The sequence below is a fragment of the Podarcis bocagei genome, assembly GCF_964188305.1.
Source record: "Podarcis bocagei genome assembly, chromosome: 12".
Classification (NCBI taxonomy): domain Eukaryota; kingdom Metazoa; phylum Chordata; class Lepidosauria; order Squamata; family Lacertidae; genus Podarcis; species Podarcis bocagei.
This window is the reverse complement of record NC_138137.1, coordinates 775126-794239: the sequence shown is the minus strand read 5'-3', so window position 1 is coordinate 794239 and position 19114 is coordinate 775126. Positions and strand designations below refer to the sequence as shown.

The window sequence follows — 19114 nt, the reverse complement described above, 5'->3', positions numbered from 1 at the left end:
CGCGGCGGGAGGAGGTCCGAGGACAGTGGGGAAGACGCGCTGCGCTTCCCCGCTGTCCCGGAGATTTCCCTATGGGCTGTCGTCTTGCGAGGCAAGCCCATAGGGAAATTCGTTTTGCGAAGCGCCTCCAAAACGGAAAACCCTTTCGTCCAGCGGGTTTTCCGTCTTGCGAGGCGTTCGTCTTGCGGGGTACCACTGTACATTATTTACACAATGGGCTGCACGTGATTGGCTAATTTCGGAATTCTCCTGTAAGCCAATCAGGTTGTGGATTCACTTCCATCTGGAGCTGGATTGGGTGGCTCCTGCAGACCAATCATACTGCTGCATTGTTCTAGGACCAATCAGACTGCTGCATTTTGGATCCTATTGTTCTGGGACCAATCAGACTGCTGCATTTTGGATCCTATTCAACTCAGTATGGCATTTTCTTTCTTTCTCTGTCTCTCCCTCTCTCCCCACTTCTCTTTTCCTTTCCTTTTAAGAAGTGGGTGAAAACGGGGGGGGGGGAGGCTTCTGTTTGCACTCTAGTGTAAGTTTCATTGGCATCCTGTTTGTGAGGCAACAGAAGGGGTGCCGAGACTCGGGAAGATTTACCGCCAGGGTATTGAGTGGAGTGGGTAGATGCCTTCATTAAAATAAAATAAAAATAAATAAGGAACAATGTAGGAGAGGATGCAAAAATTATAGGAAGCACCTGCAGTTTTCTGATAATCATTGAAGAGCAACCGAAGTCCTAGAAAGTAAGGTCCACTCTAGGACTTACTTACGAGTAACAAGCCTAGATAGAGCTGAGCTGTTCGATTTGACAAAAAGGCAGGAGGGTGGGAAGCTAACCCTTAGCAGTCTCAGTTGGAGCTTACTCCCAGGTAAATGTGCATATTTCTGGAAGGGAGTGCTAAGGATAGCACTGTTAGGCTGCAGCAGAGGATTGCAGCATAACAGTTTAAGCCTACTTAGAAGTAAGCACTGCTGAGTGCAATGGAGCTTACTCCTAGAGAAGTAGGTGTACAATTCTGGAGTGGAGCGCCACTGATTTCAATAGAGCTTTTCCAAACTGTGTAAGAACTGTGAGGCTTGTAGAGAAATCACATCTTGAAGGTCAGCTGGTTGGCTTTCTGTTGCAAATGGAATGTGGCTATCTCTGAGTTTGTTTGTTTTTAAACATATAATTTATTTTTACTTATTTCGTAAAATTTCTATACCAAGTGATTGTAACTGCCCTGCCCCCCCAAACACCCCAAGGCAGTTTACAGAAAGAATAATACAACGAAATTATTAGTGAAAACAATTAAAACATCCAAAGAATCGGAAGCAGCAATAAAGTAAGAACACATCAGCATTCTCAAATGCATAAACAAAAATGTTTTTAGCAGGCGGCAAAAGGAGTACAATGAAAGCCCCTTTTCAACAGAACCCATCAAAGCAATTCATCACTCTGACTTCAGAAGCAGATTATAAGAAAAATAGTTGTAATCTTTTGTATTGTTAACCTGTTTTAGGCTGTAAAACCTAACAGGGCTTTCCTCATTTAGCTATTTGCTTGAAATATTTTCAGCCCCCCCCCTTCTTCACAAGGGACCCCAGGGTGGGGTGCAGTAGCTCCATTTGAAAAATAATAACTATCAGCACAATGATAAACAGCACTCTTGCATCTGCCCACAAGGCAGGATTTTAGGTAGCTCTGAATTTCACAGGTTCCTTTTTATCTGAGAGGTACTGTAGCTCTGGATGCGGGGGGGGGGGGGGGGTTTCCTGCCTTAAGAAGATCTCCCTGGGCTCAGTAATTGAAAAACTATTACACTGGCAATGGCCCCTTCGGGGGCAAAGCACTAGAAAGAGTGGCCACAGTCCAGGTCCAGGCTTGCTTGGAGGAAACTTGGGTATGTTCTGGTCTGGCTTCAGGGCTGGCCATGCCACTCAACCTGCCTTGGTAGCCCTGGTTGATGACAGTTGTTGGGAGAAAGATAGGTGGACTGTGACCCTGCTTGCTCCCCTTCAGCACCATGGTATCCTTTTGGAGCATCTCAGGGAGGTGGGGGTTGGGAACCCTGTGCTTCAGTCGCTCTGCTCTGCTCCTACCTCCAGGGCCATTTCCAGAAAGTAGGTATGGGAGGCTGAGCACCATGGGAGTTGTCCTGTTGTGCTCAGCAGGGTTTCATCTTGTTCACTAAAGCAGTGGGTGGGGGCGGCAGTGTAAGTTACCAACATCTGAAGAGAACCATGTTTCTTTTGCTGGGTGGGTGGAGGTTTATTGCTATGAGAAAGTGACCCTCCAAAATTAATAATTTGGAAATGAGTCACTAGGTGCAGACCAGTACTCTAGCAGTTTTTACTTCTGGGTATAGATAGTCCTACAGTCCTTTAAATATCTCCAAAAGACATCTGTACTGATCATGGAATCATATACTATGATCTTTTGGTAATACAGTATACAAATACTGTAATCAATCACCTAAATGGCACCACCTGACCTTGGTACGCCACTGAGGATGGCACACTTCTGATTTCTCTTTGGGAAGGGGCAAAAGTGTGCAATCTGCGTGCTGCTTTCCCTGGCGTGATCGGTGGTATGTTTTTAGCAGCATGAGACTCCCTAAAAAAAGCTCAACAATTTTGGGGGGCGCCGGGGGCAGATCTTTGCGCCACGGCGCCGCATATGCTAAAGACGGCCCTGCCAGGAGTACCTTTTTTTAAAAAAGGCCCCAGTGAAATGGGAGGTGAGGGCAGATACCACACATTTTGACAAATGACCTTGCTTTGCCATACGCTACCTTGTCGTCGTCTTCACAAGTCATCACATTGGAGAAAGGGATCTCAGCTTTGAACATTTTACGACAATGCATAAGTTGAACCAGCAGATAACATACAGTCTTGAACTTCATTCTTTTGGCAGGCTTTATGTCAGAGAGAATGAGACCAGGAAATATCTGTAAGGATAATAATATAAATATATACCTTAGAATAATTAAATATATAAGCAGCTGTAGTTAATGCATTACAATCAGAATAAAAGTTGGATAGGTTTAATGAACACAAAACAAATATTTGTGACACATACCTTGGGTTTTCATAAAAGAGCAAAATAAAACCATAAAAGATCACAGGGAAGTTCACCACATAAAAATACAAAATGCCCATCGACAGGAGCCCCCCTATGCCCCCAATAAATGGAAAAGCAATAAATCCCCTCACTTCTTTGACAATCAACTTCAACTGCATTTCCAACTGTATTTCCCTAAAAATCCCAACATGCCAAGAGACAGATAATAACATTGGGCTATGCTGCAGGCCTGCCATATGCCAGGGTGGTGAACCTCCCCCCTTGGGCCAAAGCCATATCTGCCCCACCTCTCATGGGCCAAATGTGACAGGCGAGTGGGGCAACCTTGCTCCAGGATCACAAAGGGGGCTACACCAAAAGCCCTGCCAAGACAGAACCTGATGCACACCCGGTGCCTCTCATTGGTGGCAAAACGCCTTGTGTTGACCCAGCTGCTGAAATTTCACTGCCGGCACAGTTGCCAATACAAAGCTGACTAAATCTTCTTCTTCTTTGGCAATCCCTCATAGCCGAGTAAGATTGTCTTCCATAAACACGGTTTTAACCATGAGTCCGTAAGTAACTGTGGAGGCCAATTCTGGATCCATACGCTCTTCCACAGTGGGGACATTGGTTTCTGGGTGGGAGTTGATCACGGTGTGGATTTGCCAAGCGTGCCTTCCTCTTAGCACATTTCTCCCTTGTGTCCTGAGTTTGAGTGTCTTCAGAGCCCATGACACCTTTGGTAAAGGCTGCTCTCCAACTGGAGCACTCGCAGGCCAGTGTTTCCCAGTTGCCAGTGTTTATACTACATTGTCTTTAAACCTCTTTTGTTGACCACCAGCATTACGCTTTCCATTTTTAAGTTCGGAATAGAGTAGTTGCTTTGGAAGATGATGATCAGGCATCTGCACAACATGACCAGTCCAACGAAGTTGATGTTGAAGAATCATTGCTTCAACACTGGTGAACTTTGCTTCTCCCAGAACACTGATATTAGTTCGCCTGCCTTCCCAAGTGATGTGTAAAATTTTTCGGAGACACCGTTGATGGAATCTTTCGAGGAGTTGGAGATGGTGTTTATAAGTGGACTTCCTATAAGCACTTTCTGATGAACCTACCAAAGTCAGTCATGGGAACTAGTTCATTTAGAGCAGCACTGCCAGTTCTAAGTAGAAGAAGCTCTCCAAGGACTCAAGCTGAGACCTTGCCCAGTCCTGTTCTCCATCACCCTCTAACTGGGAATGCCTTGGTTTGTAGCTTCACACAAATCATGTAAAGTCTTTGTCCATAGAAAAACGCTGCATATATTAGCCTGCTGCTGTGTATATAGTTGTGATTGCGGAGTTTTATGGGGAACTTCTACAATTGTTTTATTGTTTAAATTTTGAGTTAATTTTGATGTGGTTAAATTTGTTACTAGAAGCTGCCTTGAGCTTGGTTTTATCACAGAAAGGTGTCATATATATGGCCAGATAAATGGGATCTCCCACCAACTTATAACCCCTCTCCATAGACAGGATCCTGTGCAAAGAAATAACTCCATTAAAGTGAGAGGGGTCCAAAACCAGCCTCTCCCAGTCTGAGGTCCTGTAGATGTTTGGGAGTTCAGTTCCCATCGGCCTCAGCCATCATGGTCAAAGTTCAGCATCAGGTTCAGCACCAACAGGCCTCAAATAAAATATTTAAAAGTGGTGAATATTTTAGAATCTGTCCTCATTTAAAAGTGTAAATGGTACATGAAGAAGCTTTTATACATTACTGTGTCCACTCTAGATTTAATGAGCCTGCCTTGATGAAGGAGCTTGTTGTCAAAGCAGATTAGAAGAAAATGGGGTGTTACATATAATCCTCCTTTAAAGCAATTGCAGGGCTTGGAAATGGAACACATCCCCAGCCATCTGTTGCTGCTAACGCTGAGTTTCATTCTTGCTGTCTTGCTGAAGCCAGTTCATGTTAATATCAAAAAGAACAATGCACTGAGAATACAGTGATTTGGCCACATTTCAACATTTAGAGGCTCATGGGAAAATAATGCTCTATTAAATCAGCAAGAAATGTGAATGTTCAGACCATGGCTGCTGTGTCTTGCTCAATATAAAGGAAAAACAGTTCAGTCTCCTACTTCTCGTGATATGATGAGGTAGAAGAATACACTGGTCAACAACAAATTTGTTGTCTGCATTTTTTCAGTTGATTTAGGACGAATCTGATGCGCCGAATCCAAAAATCACATTGGTTTTGCTTAATCAGGTCAAGTTTTTGAGCTATGGCACATGTCTTTTTTATGTTTTTGTTCACATGTACGCTTGTGTGGAGCATTTTAGAAGAAGTTGGTGGGGGTAAAATGCCATGTCGAATAATTGTTTTGATTGGAAATGATTACCATATTTTTCGCTCTATAACACGCACTCGACCATAACACGCATGTAGTTTTTAGAGGAGGAAAATCTGTCGGCATGCCACCCGTAGGCATTCCCTCCATAACACGCACAGACATTTCCCCTTACTTTTTAGGAGGAAAAAAGTGAGTGTTATGGTGCAAAAAATACAGTATTTTAATGACAAGAAGTATTCAGGTCCGATAGTTCTGGGTGATTATGTTGAAAAGGGATCAGTTTGAAGTCATAAAACCTCGAAATCTTCCATAAATTGGTGCGGCAAAGCATAAAGTTGGGGAATCAAAACTAAGTTAATCCTGATCTTCAATCAGCACGTCGTCCTGTAGCTCATTGTGATGAAATTCCAGTGCCTATCTTCGGAGAACTTCCTGACATTAGTGACGAAGATGCCTCCAGTGTTGAAGGACATGAAGAAAAAGTGGTTCTTGAAGATGATGCTCCACATCCATTTTCCCAAAAGGAGTTGAATGATCTAGTTCACGACCTCAGCTCGTCAAAGGACTCTGCCGAACTGTTGGCATCCAGAGCGAAGGAAAAAACCTCCTCTCTGACAGTGCTCGCATCAGCTTCTTCCGCAACAGGCATCAAGAGTACCTCCGTTTTTTCTCGGAAGAGAAGGACTTCGTGTACTGTGCAGATATTGCGCAGCTTCTGCTCAAGCTTGGAGTGCCACAGTACTAACCCAAAGATTGGAGACTGTTCATTGACAGCAGCAAGTGATCACTGAAATGTGTTCTGCTACACAACGGCAACCAGTTTGCCTCTATACCCCTGGCTCACTCGAGTACACTGAAGGAGAACTATGAAGCGGCGAAGTATGTGCTGGAGAAAATTGGTTATGATCAGCATAAGTGGTTTATTTGTGTTGACCTGAAGATGGTGAACTTTTTGTTGGGACAACAGTCTGGCTTCACCCACATGTTTTCTGTGCATGTGGGATAGTAGGAACTGTGCTCAGCATTACACGAAGGACTGGCCTGTGCGGGAGGAATTGGTGCCTTGTAAAAAAAGGAACGTCATCAACGACCCTCTGATGGACAGAGACAGAATAGTCTTCCCACTGCTGCACATCAAGCTCGGCTTAATCAAGCAGTTCACCAAGGCTCTGGACAAGGATGGTGACTGCTTCACTTACTTGTGCCAGGCTTTTCCAGGATTGACCATGGAGAAGTTGAAAGCTGGCATCTTTGACGGTCCTCAGATCCGTCAGCTCATCAGAGATCCAGAGTTCGGAAACTCAATGAACGAAGTGGAACTGGAAGCGTAGAAGGCATTTGTTCTGGTAGTGAAGAACTTGCTTGGCAACAATAAGGCCAGAAACTATGCATAACTTGTCAACAACATGCTGACTGCTTTCAGAAACCTGGGCTGCAACATGAGCGTCAAGATGCACTACCTATTTTCACATATGGATCGGTTTCCTGAGAACCTGGGTTCAATGAGTGATGAGCAGGGGGAGAGATTCCATCAGGACATGAAAGAGATGGAGACCAGGTATCAGGGTCGCTGGGACGCAGTCATGATGGCTGACTACTGTTGGACTCTGAAGAGAGATCTCCCTGCCGCTGAGCATTCCAGGAGTTCCAAGAAACGGAAGTTCAAGCCCTGAAGTTTGAAAAATGGTGAAGCAACATGCAATTTACGTGTACTTACCTTTATCAATGCCCACCATTCAGTTTACAGTAAACCTGACCTGATGGAGAGAAATGGATGCCATTTCCTGATTCAGCAGTACAAAAATACCCTAAATCAGTTGTAGAAATCTAGACAACATTCAAAAAGTAAAAAATTGTTGCCCATTAAAACAGATTACATAGAAAAACTAAGGAAGTTTGGAAATCAGTCCGCAAGTGAAAAATAACTATGAAAAGTCTTGGTGCACCGAATGCACTGCTAAGTGACACAATGACTGATCTAAGGCTCAGTGGAAAAGCAACAGACCAGTAGAATTCGGGCAGCATCCTGCCTTGCCAGCTTCCCAGATACTCCGTTGATGCATCCCAGAGATCTAATGCTGTTAGCCAAGCTGCAAAGGAACATCTGTTGCTTCAATAAATCAGTTGCTGACACAATAATGGAGAGGCTGCTCTTTGCTTTTATGCAGTGATGATAGATGATAGCAGCATCTCCTCTCTGGGTGGGGTGTGCATTCCTCAGAAATAGGAAGAAGCACATCAGCTCTTTGACCCGTGCACAAGTAACAAACATTAGATTAGATTAGATAAATTTATTGTCATTGTCCGTATATACACAGTATACACAACAACGAAAATCAAACACCCACCCAAAGACCGGGTTCACATATACATTTGCACGTATCTCCGACACTCTCATCCTATTCAAACATAATCTATAAAAACATAAAATCCAGAAACATGGGGCTTGGTGATGTCTTCTCATGGTCCATCCTAAGCTATTTCCTTCAGTCCCAACACCATTCAGTCTCTTTGTCTTCCTTCTTTCCATGGGTTTCTTGTGGCTCCCTTATTCTTCAAGTCTCTTCTGCTTCTGTCTTTAATAATGTTTTTTTATTAATTTTAACATATAAATTATAAAATGTACCACAAAACTTATCACTTATACAATCTTTTTGGACTTCCATCAGCACCTCTGATGATCCACCATTTTAACCACTTCTTATTCATTTCTTAACTTTATATTGCCTTTACATCTCTTAACAAATCATCCTCCCCCTTATCCATTTTTACACTACTCAGATGGTTTGGGGGAGAAATGCCCTTTGTAAGGCAGCCAGGACATCATCTTCAGGTATATTAGCAAGTTGTGCTAGTGCTGGGAGGGCCTGGACTATTTGATTGAATGTGATGCTGAACCCAGGTTTCCTAACCCTGCAACTCCCTTGGAATGCTAATACAGGGGCGGCATTTGCGTTTGAGAACACACATTCCTCAAATTAAGGTAGCTTTGTCCTCAACCACAGGGGAGCTTTGTGTTTCCCCTCCCACACAGTAGTTTCCTATGAAAAGGTGTAGCTTAGCAGCCAGATAACTGAGAGAGGCTCACATAGCACATACCTGACTGTCTTGGGGGGGGGGGCTAGGCGCATTTCTACCAGGGGTAAAACTGGGCTTTATTTCACCTGGGTCAAAGACACAATTTGGTACCCCCCCCCCCCACACACAACTGCGCATTTGCACACAGGCTGGGAGCCTCAGTGATGCCTTCTGTAGGCTTTACCCAGGCCAAAAAACCTAGCTAGCTCCCCCCCGTAGCTACAGCCCTGTTTCTACACATCTGTTTACCCCCATCTTTTCTCATCATCAAAGCAGAATTTACACACACCTCTAAAAGTTTTCCAAACCATTAGATAGCTAAAGATATGAAAAACAGCATTGTAAAGCACTGTTGAACAGAGAAACATCCAGCTGAAACATCCAAGGCAGGCATTGCTTACAGAAGCATAAAAGGAAGCTCCCCACAGGTCCAGCTATCAGAACACTCATCACCCCAAAGGTCAGTTGTCCAAACACAAATATTTATGCCCAAACCTTGCAATACAAACAGCTAGTCCGCCCAGTTCCTTACTTTTAAGTAAGCCCATTGTACACAATTGCTGCAGATGAAACATCATTTTAAATGTGATGTTTTATGTTCTCCATCCTTACAAATATCAGAAAGACTTGAAAAGACACCATGCTCACATGCTGAAATGTAAAAACAATGATAATTATAATGATGATGATAATAGTTTTATTATTTGTAACCCACACATCTGATTGGGTTGCCTCAGCCACTCTTGGTGGCTTCCAACAGATATAAGAACACAATAAAACATCAAACATTAAAAATTTCCCTATACAGGGCTGCCTTCAGATGTCTTCTAAAAGTTGTATATTTATTTATCTCCTTGACATCTGATGGGAAGGCCCGCTGCCTGGTTCCCTGTAATTTCACTTCTCTCAGTTTTTAAAGATATGAAGTCAACATTTAAGGGCACAATGAATGATTTCAGTGTGATTTGCACAAGAGAACTTTCAGGTAAAGTGTTCTGTAAAATACTAATCTAATAAAAATAGGAAAATGATGGATGAATGTTACTTACTGGCATCATGCTTATTTTTTATTTATTTCAAGTATTTATATACTGCCTTTCATCAGAAAAGATCACAAAATGGTTCACAAAGAAATCAAACAAATAAAATACAATATATACTCCCACTCACTCAATAATCACACAAATTCCATGCCGTTTTATTTTAGACTAAATACTTTTTTGTTCAAATGTTTCAGTTCTCTAAGTGTCCACAGTGAAAGAGACTGACCATCTAACTGACATGGAGTGTTTTAGCTCAGCGTTTCCTGTTCAATTCAAATAGAAGTTCAGCTCATGGATGAAAATTCACGTGAATCGTTTATGATGTCACAACACCATAGAAGAATCAGACCACAAAGCCTATGCAGTTAGCAGCCAGAATGAAAGACATACCTTCCTCCGGTGAGATGGCACAATGAAAAAGGTCTCAATATTATGCTTCTTCAAAAAACTGTTCCTTTCATGGCCATAGCCTGGTTCTACCTCGTAGTCCCCATTCAGGCATTCTAAGGTGGTCTTTGTAATATGCACTTTCCTAGAGATTAGGTGGGAGTAGGCAAGAAAAAAGACAGTGCCTTGAAACATCATAGGCTTACTTACTCTGCGGTACGTAAAAGCTTCTGCTAGGTCACAATTTTTTTCTAGCCTATGTGTATACACACACACACACACACTGAGCGTGAAGAAGGGTGTTTGATAAACCCCAACCCAAATCCTCAACTGGTTTGGGTAGGGAAATCTTGGATTTTCCCAAAAAGATTGTCTCATCCAGTTGGGTCCTAGCACCAAACTGATAAATGTTTGCAACGGATGCCCTTTCAACAGAGTTGGTGGCATATTAACACACTGAGAGGCATGGAGTCTTGACATGGTGCTGACAGTGGGGCCACCCTTCTGACATTTGCAGATGCCACAGGCTTTTCCTGCAAGAATTCACCACCCTTCATTGGGGCCCTGAATACCCTTCAGCAAAGACGTAGCAAGTGTCACTGGTGCCTGGGGTGCATACCACTGGTGCTGCTGGAGTGACTCCCTGCCACCCAGCAGAGCTGCGCTGCACACCTGCCCAAAGGGCACACCCACACTGCCCTGCCAACTCCACGCTATTTTGCAAGGCTGCAAGGCTGCGTGAAGAGGATGCAGGGGGCATGCGCCATTCTGGTTCTCTTCACGCAGCCCTGCAGCATCACAAAACAGTGTGGGGCTGGGAGGGTAGCATGAGTGTGCTCCTTGGGAACATGTTTGTTGTGCCCACCAAGGGCCATGGGGAGCAGGGGCACAGTGGAGCAGGGCTGGCAGGGCATTGAGGAGCAAAATTCACCCACCCAAAAAAGCACCCTCCCAGGGTACCCGCCCCTCTGGCCCTCCCCACACGACACCACTGGGTGGGTGGCAGAACTTCAGGCTGAGACTTACCCAGGCAAGCCTCCAGCCTCCATTACATTAGCCAGAGTCACATCATTTGACCAAACATCATACTGCCATTTGCGAAGGCCCAGGACACCACAAAGTACCCTTCCTGTGTGCAGGCCGACCCTCATGTTGAGATCTACTTCAGTGGCTTCAGCTACTGATCTAGAAAACACAGAATCAGAATGCAGTACATTAGAGAACATTTGTTATCATCTTTCCCCTTTCTGTTCCCCACAAGGGTAAAAGCTTCAATGTATGCAATACTATGAGGCCAAAAGACCCGACTTATTTTCAATTCCTTGGATGTGGACCACGTAGTAATGAAGATTAAACTTTGTGTTATCTTTTAATCTTTTTAGGATGGCCACAACGTTTCAAGACTCGATTACTGCAATGCACTTTATGTGGGGCTACCCTTGTGCTGCACCTAAACAGTTGATAGGGACAGACAACTGTCTGCCCATGTGGTACCAGGTCAGAAACCTGGCTCCATGATAGTACCACCTGAGCCCCTTTATCCCTGCCCAATTGCTGAGATCTTTGAGGGTGTCTCTGCTGGTGGTCCTCCAACTAGAAGCTGTGCATGTAGGGTTGTGGGCCCAGGCATGGACCTGTCTCTTGATTGGGATCAGACAGACACTCTCCTTGCAGAACTTCAGGTATATGGCAAGGACTTTCTTATTCCAGTGGGCATTTTAAGGTAGTGTTCCATCTGAAGGCAGCCCTGTTTAGGGAAGATTTTAATGTTTGATGTTTTATCATGTTTTTAATATTCTGTCTAAAATGGTTTATTCATGATTGGCCCAAACACTGTCCTTCCTACAAGGTAGCAGGCAGAAACTTTTGCAATTGCCTCATCAAAGAGACTAACACACCAAAGTCAGAGTCTGACTCCTTGAGTTCTGGTGAAACCTGAACACCCACATGGAGCAGTGGATAGGAAATTGCTCACAATATTAGTCTTCACAGCCTAACAATCAGCGAAAGTCCATATTGCCACATGAGATTCCTGGTCTCCTCTGGCTGGAGGTTGCAGACATCTCTGACCCATAGATCTTCAGATGCACCATGAGATGTTCCCAATGACACAAACATCTCTGGAGAGGACAGAAGTGCAGTGTCTCAGAACTGTGCTGCTCCACCTGAGCTCCCAGAAGTGATTGGAGATATTCAATAGACAGTCTCTCAAACCAGATGTGGTCAAGTCATCCACCACCCTCCTAAATTTGATCACTTTGTTATGGGGAGTAGTAAAAGACTTTTCCTCAATGAGGAGTCACATTTGAAGCTCTGACTCCAAGCATTTTTATTCCTAACTGGAAGATAGTTGAAATATATTTAAAAAATATAAAAATTGTCCAGTAGCACCTTAGAGACCATAGAATCATAGAGTTGGAATAGACCACAAGGGCCATCGAGTCCAACCCCCTGCCAAGCAGGAAACACCATCAGACCAACTAAGTTTGTTCTTGGCATGAGCATTTGTGTTACTGGACAATTTATTTTATTTTTATATATATTTCTACTGCATCAGACCAACATGGCTACCTACCTGAATCTGGAAGATAGTTGTTCACATTCCTGTAAATAGGAAAGGATGTAGCATATATGACCCATTTCTTTAAAAGGTTTGGAAGCTCTCCTTCCTCTTTGGATGGGTGTTGTTTCCTCCTTAATCCAGTTAGAATTGGCTTGGGCATGGGTGCTTGTGTGTTGTTACTGAACATTTTTGAAGCTCCTTTGATCCCTGCTGCTTCTTGGTCTTAGGGTAGGCATGCAGAAACGGCATCTCAGAGAGTGACTACTTTCCTCTAGACCAACATCAATAAATAAGGAGATGCTACTGCAGGGGGAGGCAGGCCAGGAGGAGAGATCATCACTGTCCCAAACTATAGTTTCCCATGGCGTCTGAATGGGAGCAGCTCCCAGCTCTGCTGTATCAGCTGGTGATTGTGGAGAAGGAACTTTTCATTCACCTCCGGGAGACCCTGAAAAGGACCATGTGTGTTCTGGTATGCGTGGGAGTGTGGGGTGACCACACTCACCACTGACATGCGACCCCTGGACTGCTTGCTATGAAACAATGTGGGCCTTGGGCCAAAAAAGTTGAGCCACTCCTGCTATGGAAGGATGCAAGCCCGTGAAGAACTTACGTGATGGTGTCAATCATATCCAATCCCATTTCCACACAGCAGTGGGCATGATCTGTTTTGGGCTGGGTCAGTCCTGACACACAGTAGTAACAGTCCCCTAAGATTTTTATCCTTCTGCAATGATTTTCCTAGAGAGAGAGAGAGAGAGAGAAGTTTTTACTGTGGCAGTACATGTCTCTACACTTCTGCATAACTGAAGTGTATGTAACCTGAAGCGTATGTAACCCAAGGTACCACTGTACTACTCCCATAGCTGTATCACAACCCCCCTGATATGTGCAGCCTTTGGCTTAACACATTAGAGCTCAATTACAACTGAAACTATCAGACAGGTTCCACATACGTTTTCATATGCACTGCACAGAACTGCAGTGTCATACAAGTACCGGCACCTGTGCATATTCATCCTATGAATTTTAGGATTTATGTTTGCCTTCCCTTTCTCTTCCTCCTTAATTTCCCTTTGGTTGAAATTTAAATTGTGAGCTGTCTGGAGCAAAGTATATGTACACAGAAACTTTGGCTGCTGCTCTTTTTGGAGTATGGGGCTATTCCAACACTCCTCTATTTTTCTACAAGAACTGAGGAGGAATAGAACAAAACCTCTTCCCTTTAGGCTCACTTTGCAAGTATAGCAATGACAATACAATTTTTCTGTATGCAGCAATGTAAAGTCTGGAATAATTGCATTTGCAACAATTTGTTTCTCACTGCAAGTCCACATGTTTTTCAGGGCAGTTCTAACGTCTTTCTCCAACATGGCATACAATAGTCGTATTTTCTCATTGCTGATACCATGCATTGAACTAAGTAGCATATATTTTTCCAGGCGTGCCTGGAGTTCTTCAGCAACTACTCACTCAATCAATCAATCACCTTGCCAAAGAATGGAAGATTTGAGACTGGGCGATAGTTGGCCATATTGGACACGTCTAAAGATGGTTTTCTAAGAAGCGTTTTGATAACCGCCTCTTTCAGCAGGTCAGGGAAGGCTCCCTTACAGAGAGAAGCATTCACCACCCCACTAAGCCCATTGTCCAGCCCTTCCTGGCTAGCTTCTATAAGCCAGGATGGGCAAGGATCAAGCAGACAAGTGGTTGGTTTCACTCGTCCAAGCAGCCTGTCCACATTCTCGGAGGTAACAGATTGGAATTGATCCCACGCAACTTGACTAGACAGAATTCTAGCACTCTCCTGCCCCAGCCCTGCTCCCACGGTGGAGTCTACCTTTTACCAAATCTGAGTGAATTTATCTGCAAAAAAACTTTGCAAAATCATTGCAGGAGATCATGTGGCCCGTACTGGGCCCCAATGGAGCAGATGGTTCCGCTAAGTTGTGAACCACTTGAAAGAGTCTCCTGCTGCTGTTTTCCGTGGATGCAACAGAGACGGTGAAGAAAATCTTCTTTGCTGTCACTATCGCCACTTGGTAGACTCGGCATTGAGCTTTAACCGGTGTCCGGTCAGCTTCAGAATGAGTTATCCACCACTGGCACTCTAACTGTCTCAGCAATTGTTTCATTGCCCTCAGATCCATGGAAAACCACAGGGCTGTCCAGGCTCCATGCAATTGGAAAGGGAGCTTCAGAGCCAAACAGTCAATAGCCCTGGTTAACTCCACATTCCAGTGGGCCCCCAGGGAATCATCTGGAAGGCCATTAACATGGGATAAAGTATCCCCTACCACTCTCTGGAAACCATTTGGATCCATTAAGTGGCAGGGGTGGACCATCCAAATCAGTCCCACCTCCCTGCAGAGGAGAACGGTTGCAGAGAAGTCCAGTTGCACCAGGAAGTGATCTGACCATGGCACTTCTTTTGTTTCACTTTTACTTAGTGTCAGATCACCAACATCCATAGAGGTGAACACCAGGTCTAAGGCATGTCTGCAGCTATGAGTTGGGCCAGACTTATTCAGGCATAGCCCCATGGAGGCCATGCTTTCCACAAAGTCCTGAGCAGCCCCTTGCAAGGTCATGTTGGCGTGGATGTTAAAATCCCCTAGGCCAACCAAATTAGGTGTCTCCAGGAGAATATCTGCCACAACCTGAATCAGCTTGGCCAGGGAATCCTTGGTGCAGCAGGGAGGTCTGTACACTAAAAGGAATCCTGTACTGCCCCTATTGCCCAGCTTCCAGAACATGCACTCAGAGAGAACTGGGTCTTCCCAATAGGATGCCTGGTGCAAACTAATGACTTCCTAAAAATAACTGCAACTCCCCTCCCCGCCCACAAGGCCTGCATTGCTGTGCATAAGAGAAAACTGGTGGACAAACAGTGGCAAGGACAAGCCCATCTGCTTCATCCAATCAAGTCTTTGTTACACATGCCCGGTCAAGTCCTCCATCCACGATCAAGTCATGGATGGGAGTGGTCTTATGAATCCTTGACCTGGCATTGCACAGCAGTACCTTCAGGTCATGTGGGTCTCCCTTGCTGATTCCAGTATCCGTCTGGTCAAGACCAGACCCGGAGGCAGGGATAGTCTTCAAACAACGACTAAACCTGCCTCCTCAGGAATGACATCATCTGGTCTTAGCATAACTCCTCCTCCTACCCGTGATCACTGAGATTGGTTGTCCCAGTGCACCCCCCCCCCCCGTGGAACCTGCCCCAGCCATTTTGTTGGCTGGGACCCACTCCCAGGCAGCCTTGACCCCTCCCCTTAAAATCAAATTAAAACCTATACAAAAAATAAAAAAATAAATAAATAAAAAATAAAAACCAAAACAGTAAAAGTTACAAACATACCAAAATTAAACAAATTCCCAAACCCGACTAAACATCCATCCCACCCCCCACACCTGAGGCCTCCTTGGAGTCTTATAAGCTGTGGTGGTGAGTATGGGGCCGCCCCCAGACCCAAGGTGGAAAATGGGCTTCAAGGGGGAGCGGTCCTCCCCAAGACTCACTAGCAGAGCAACAGCAGCAAAGTCTTCAAATAACAAATGAAATAACTCAGCACATCTGTGTAGCTTTAATTACTCTCTTGTGGATACAATCTCATGGTTTCAGAGCACATAAAAGGAAAATGAGCATGGAAATGGGGAATTATTCAAATATTATTCAAATTGTTACAATGGATTGCAAGGAACAAGATTTAAGCAAAACTCTAAAGAGGTACCGTATTTTTCAGTCTATAAGATGCCCCCATGTATAAGACGCCCCCTATTTGGGGGGACTCATAGCCCCACATATAAGAAGCCCCCTGATTTTTGACATTATTTTTTAGGTAAAAAAACCTAGTCTTATACACGGAAAAATACAGTACATGATCGTAACCTTTAATTTAGCTACTAAGATGAAATTTGCAGGTATGCATGTGTTGAAGGACAAGGTTCACAGGAGTAGGAAGAGAAAAGAATGAGACATTAATCTGGTAGGAAGCTGAAGAGACTTGGGGCACAGGCAGTCTTTTCATCACTCCTTCCCATTGAAGGTCGTGGCCCAGGAAGAGAGAGGAAAATAGAGGAATACCACTGGCTGTGAAGGAAGGGTTTGGTTTCTTGCAACATAGTCTCCACTTCCTTGAAGAAGGACTTCTGGTGAGATGGGCTGCATCTCACAGCGGTTGGCAAGAATGTGTTTGCTAAGAGTCTCATGAACCTAATCAGGAAGAGTTTTATACTAGATCTTTTTTTTTTATTCAAAAGATATTTATTAAAGTTTTTTTTAAAATATAACAATGAAAAAAATAAAAAATAAAAAGAAACAAAATACAACATAAAAACAGTTAAAAAACAAATAATTTTCCATAACATATCTTCCTTACGCTTATTTCCCCAGACCTCCTCATACCTCCCTTCTTTGTATTCCACTTTAATTTGTTAGCTCAGCAAATCCTTACCATTAAGCTTTTACCCATTTATAAACCTTTTTTTCGTATCTCCTAAAGCATTACAGCTGGAAACCCCTTAGTTTCTATCCAAAATCCTTCTAGCATTCTTTAATTTTACAGTATTTCTGTAAATAGTCTTTAAATTTCTTCCAGTCTTCTTTCACCAACTCTTCTCCCTGGTCTCGGATTCTGCCAGTCATTTCCGCCAATTCCATGTAGTCCATCACCTTCATCTGCCATTCTTCCAGAGTGGGTAAATCTTGTGTCTTCCAATACTTTGCAATGAGTATTCTTGCTGCTGTTGTAGCATACATAAAAAAAGTTCTGTCCTTCTTTGGCACCAATTGGCCGACAATGCCCAGGAGAAAGGCCTCTGGTTTCTTCAGGAAGGTATATTTAAATACCTTTTTCAGTTCATTATATATCATTTCCCAGAAAGCCTTAATCTTTGGGCACATCCACCAAAGGTGAAAGAATGTACCTTCTGTTTCTTTACATTTCCAACATTTGTTATCGGGCAGATGATAGATTTTTGCAAGCTTGACTGGGGTCATGTACCACCTGTATATCATTTTCATAATATTCTCTCTTAAGGCATTACATGCCGTAAACTTCATACCTGTGAAGAGATCCAAGATTTAGAACCTCAAAGCCAAAGTGAGAGCATTTGGGTCAAAATTAAGGGAGAGAAGAATAACAGTGACCTCATTGTGGGAGTTTACTATAGATCCCCAAGCCAAACGGAGGACATAGATGATGCCTTCCTGGAACAGATGGCCAAGCATGCAAAAGGAAGGGAGATAGTAGTAATGGGGGACTTCAATTACCCGGATATTTGTTGGATGTCAAACTCAGCCAAGAGCGTAAGGTCAAACAGATTCCTCACTGGCCTTGCAGACAACTTCATTGTCCAGAAAGTGGGAGAAGCAACAAGAGGAACAGCCATTTTAGATCTGGTCCTAACCAATGTTCATGACCTGGTTAGTGGGGTAGAAGTGGAAGGATCATTAGGCGCGAGTGATCATGCTCTTCTGAAGTTTACTATACAGCGGAAAGGAGCAGCCAAGCATACTAGGACTCAATTTCTTGACTTTAAGAAAGCCGACTTCATAAAACTTAGGGAAGTGCTGGGTGAGATCCCATGGACAGTAATACTAAAAGGAAAGGGAGTTCATGATGGCTGGGAGTTTGTTAAGAGGGAGATAGTAAAAGCACAACGTCAGGCAATACCAATGAGACGGAAACATGGAAGGTGCCTAAAGAAGTCAGGGTGGCTATCTAAAGAACTTTTAACTGAGTTAAGATTAAAAAAGGATGTGTACAAAAAATGGAAAAGGGGGGAAACCACCAAAGAGGAATTCAAACAAATAGCCAGCACGTGTAGACACAAAGTCAGAAAAGCTAAAGCACAGAATGAACTCAGGCTTGCTAGAGAGGTTAAAAGCAACAAAAAAGGCTTTTATGGGTATGTTCGTAGCAAAAGGAAGAACAAAGAAACAGTGGGGTCACTCAGAGGAGAAGATGGTGAAATGCAAACAGGGGACACAGAAAGGGCTGAACTCCTCAATGCCTTCTTTGCCTGAGTCTTCTCCGATAAAGAAAACAATGCCCGACCTGAAGAATTTGGAGCAAATGATTCAACAAAGGAAACACAGCCCAGAATAACTAAGGAGATAGTACAAGAATACTTGGCTAGTTTAGATGTATTCAAGTCTCCAGGGCCAGATGAACTGCATCCAAGAGTATTAAAAGAACTGGCAGATGTGATCTCAGAACCACTGGCAGTCATCTTTGAAAATTCCTGGAGAACAGGCGAAGTCCCGGCAGACTGGAGGAGGGCAAATGTTGTCCCTATTTTCAAAAAGGGGGAAAGAGAGGACCCAAATAATTACCGCCCAGTCAGTCTGACATCAATACCAGGGAAGATTCTGGAGCAGATCATTAAGCAAACAGTCTGTGAGCACCTAGAAAGGAATGCTGTGATCACCAATAGTCAGCATGGATTTCTGAAAAATAAGTCATGTCCGACTAACCTGATCTCGTTTTTTGACAGAATTACAAGCCTGGTAGATGAAGGGAACTCAGTGGATATAGCCTACCTTGATTTCAGTAAGGCATTTGACAAGGTGCCCCATGATATTCTTGTAAAGAAGCTGGTAAAATGCGGTCTTGACTATGCTACCACTCAGTGGATTTGTAACTGGCTGACTG

The 19114-nt window shown here is 43.8% G+C and overlaps 1 protein-coding gene across 3 annotated transcripts in view; it reads right to left on the bottom strand.

Moving 5' to 3' along the window:
• The window catches only part of ADCY1 (adenylate cyclase 1), a 329819-nt gene that overhangs the window by 135410 nt on the left and 175295 nt on the right, over positions 1-19114 (bottom strand). For all 3 annotated transcript variants that reach the window (XR_014001150.1, XR_014001151.1, XM_081165108.1), the window contains exons 5-8: positions 13066-13193; positions 10916-11074; positions 9893-10034; positions 2775-2930 (exon numbers count right to left, since the gene is read on the bottom strand). Coding sequence is in view for 1 of the 3 variants with exons in the window: in XM_081165108.1 (XP_081021234.1) it covers positions 2775-2930; positions 9893-10034; positions 10916-11074; positions 13066-13193 (585 nt within the window). In the remaining 2 variants the exon portion in view is untranslated. The remainder of the gene's footprint in view (positions 1-2774; positions 2931-9892; positions 10035-10915; positions 11075-13065; positions 13194-19114) is intronic.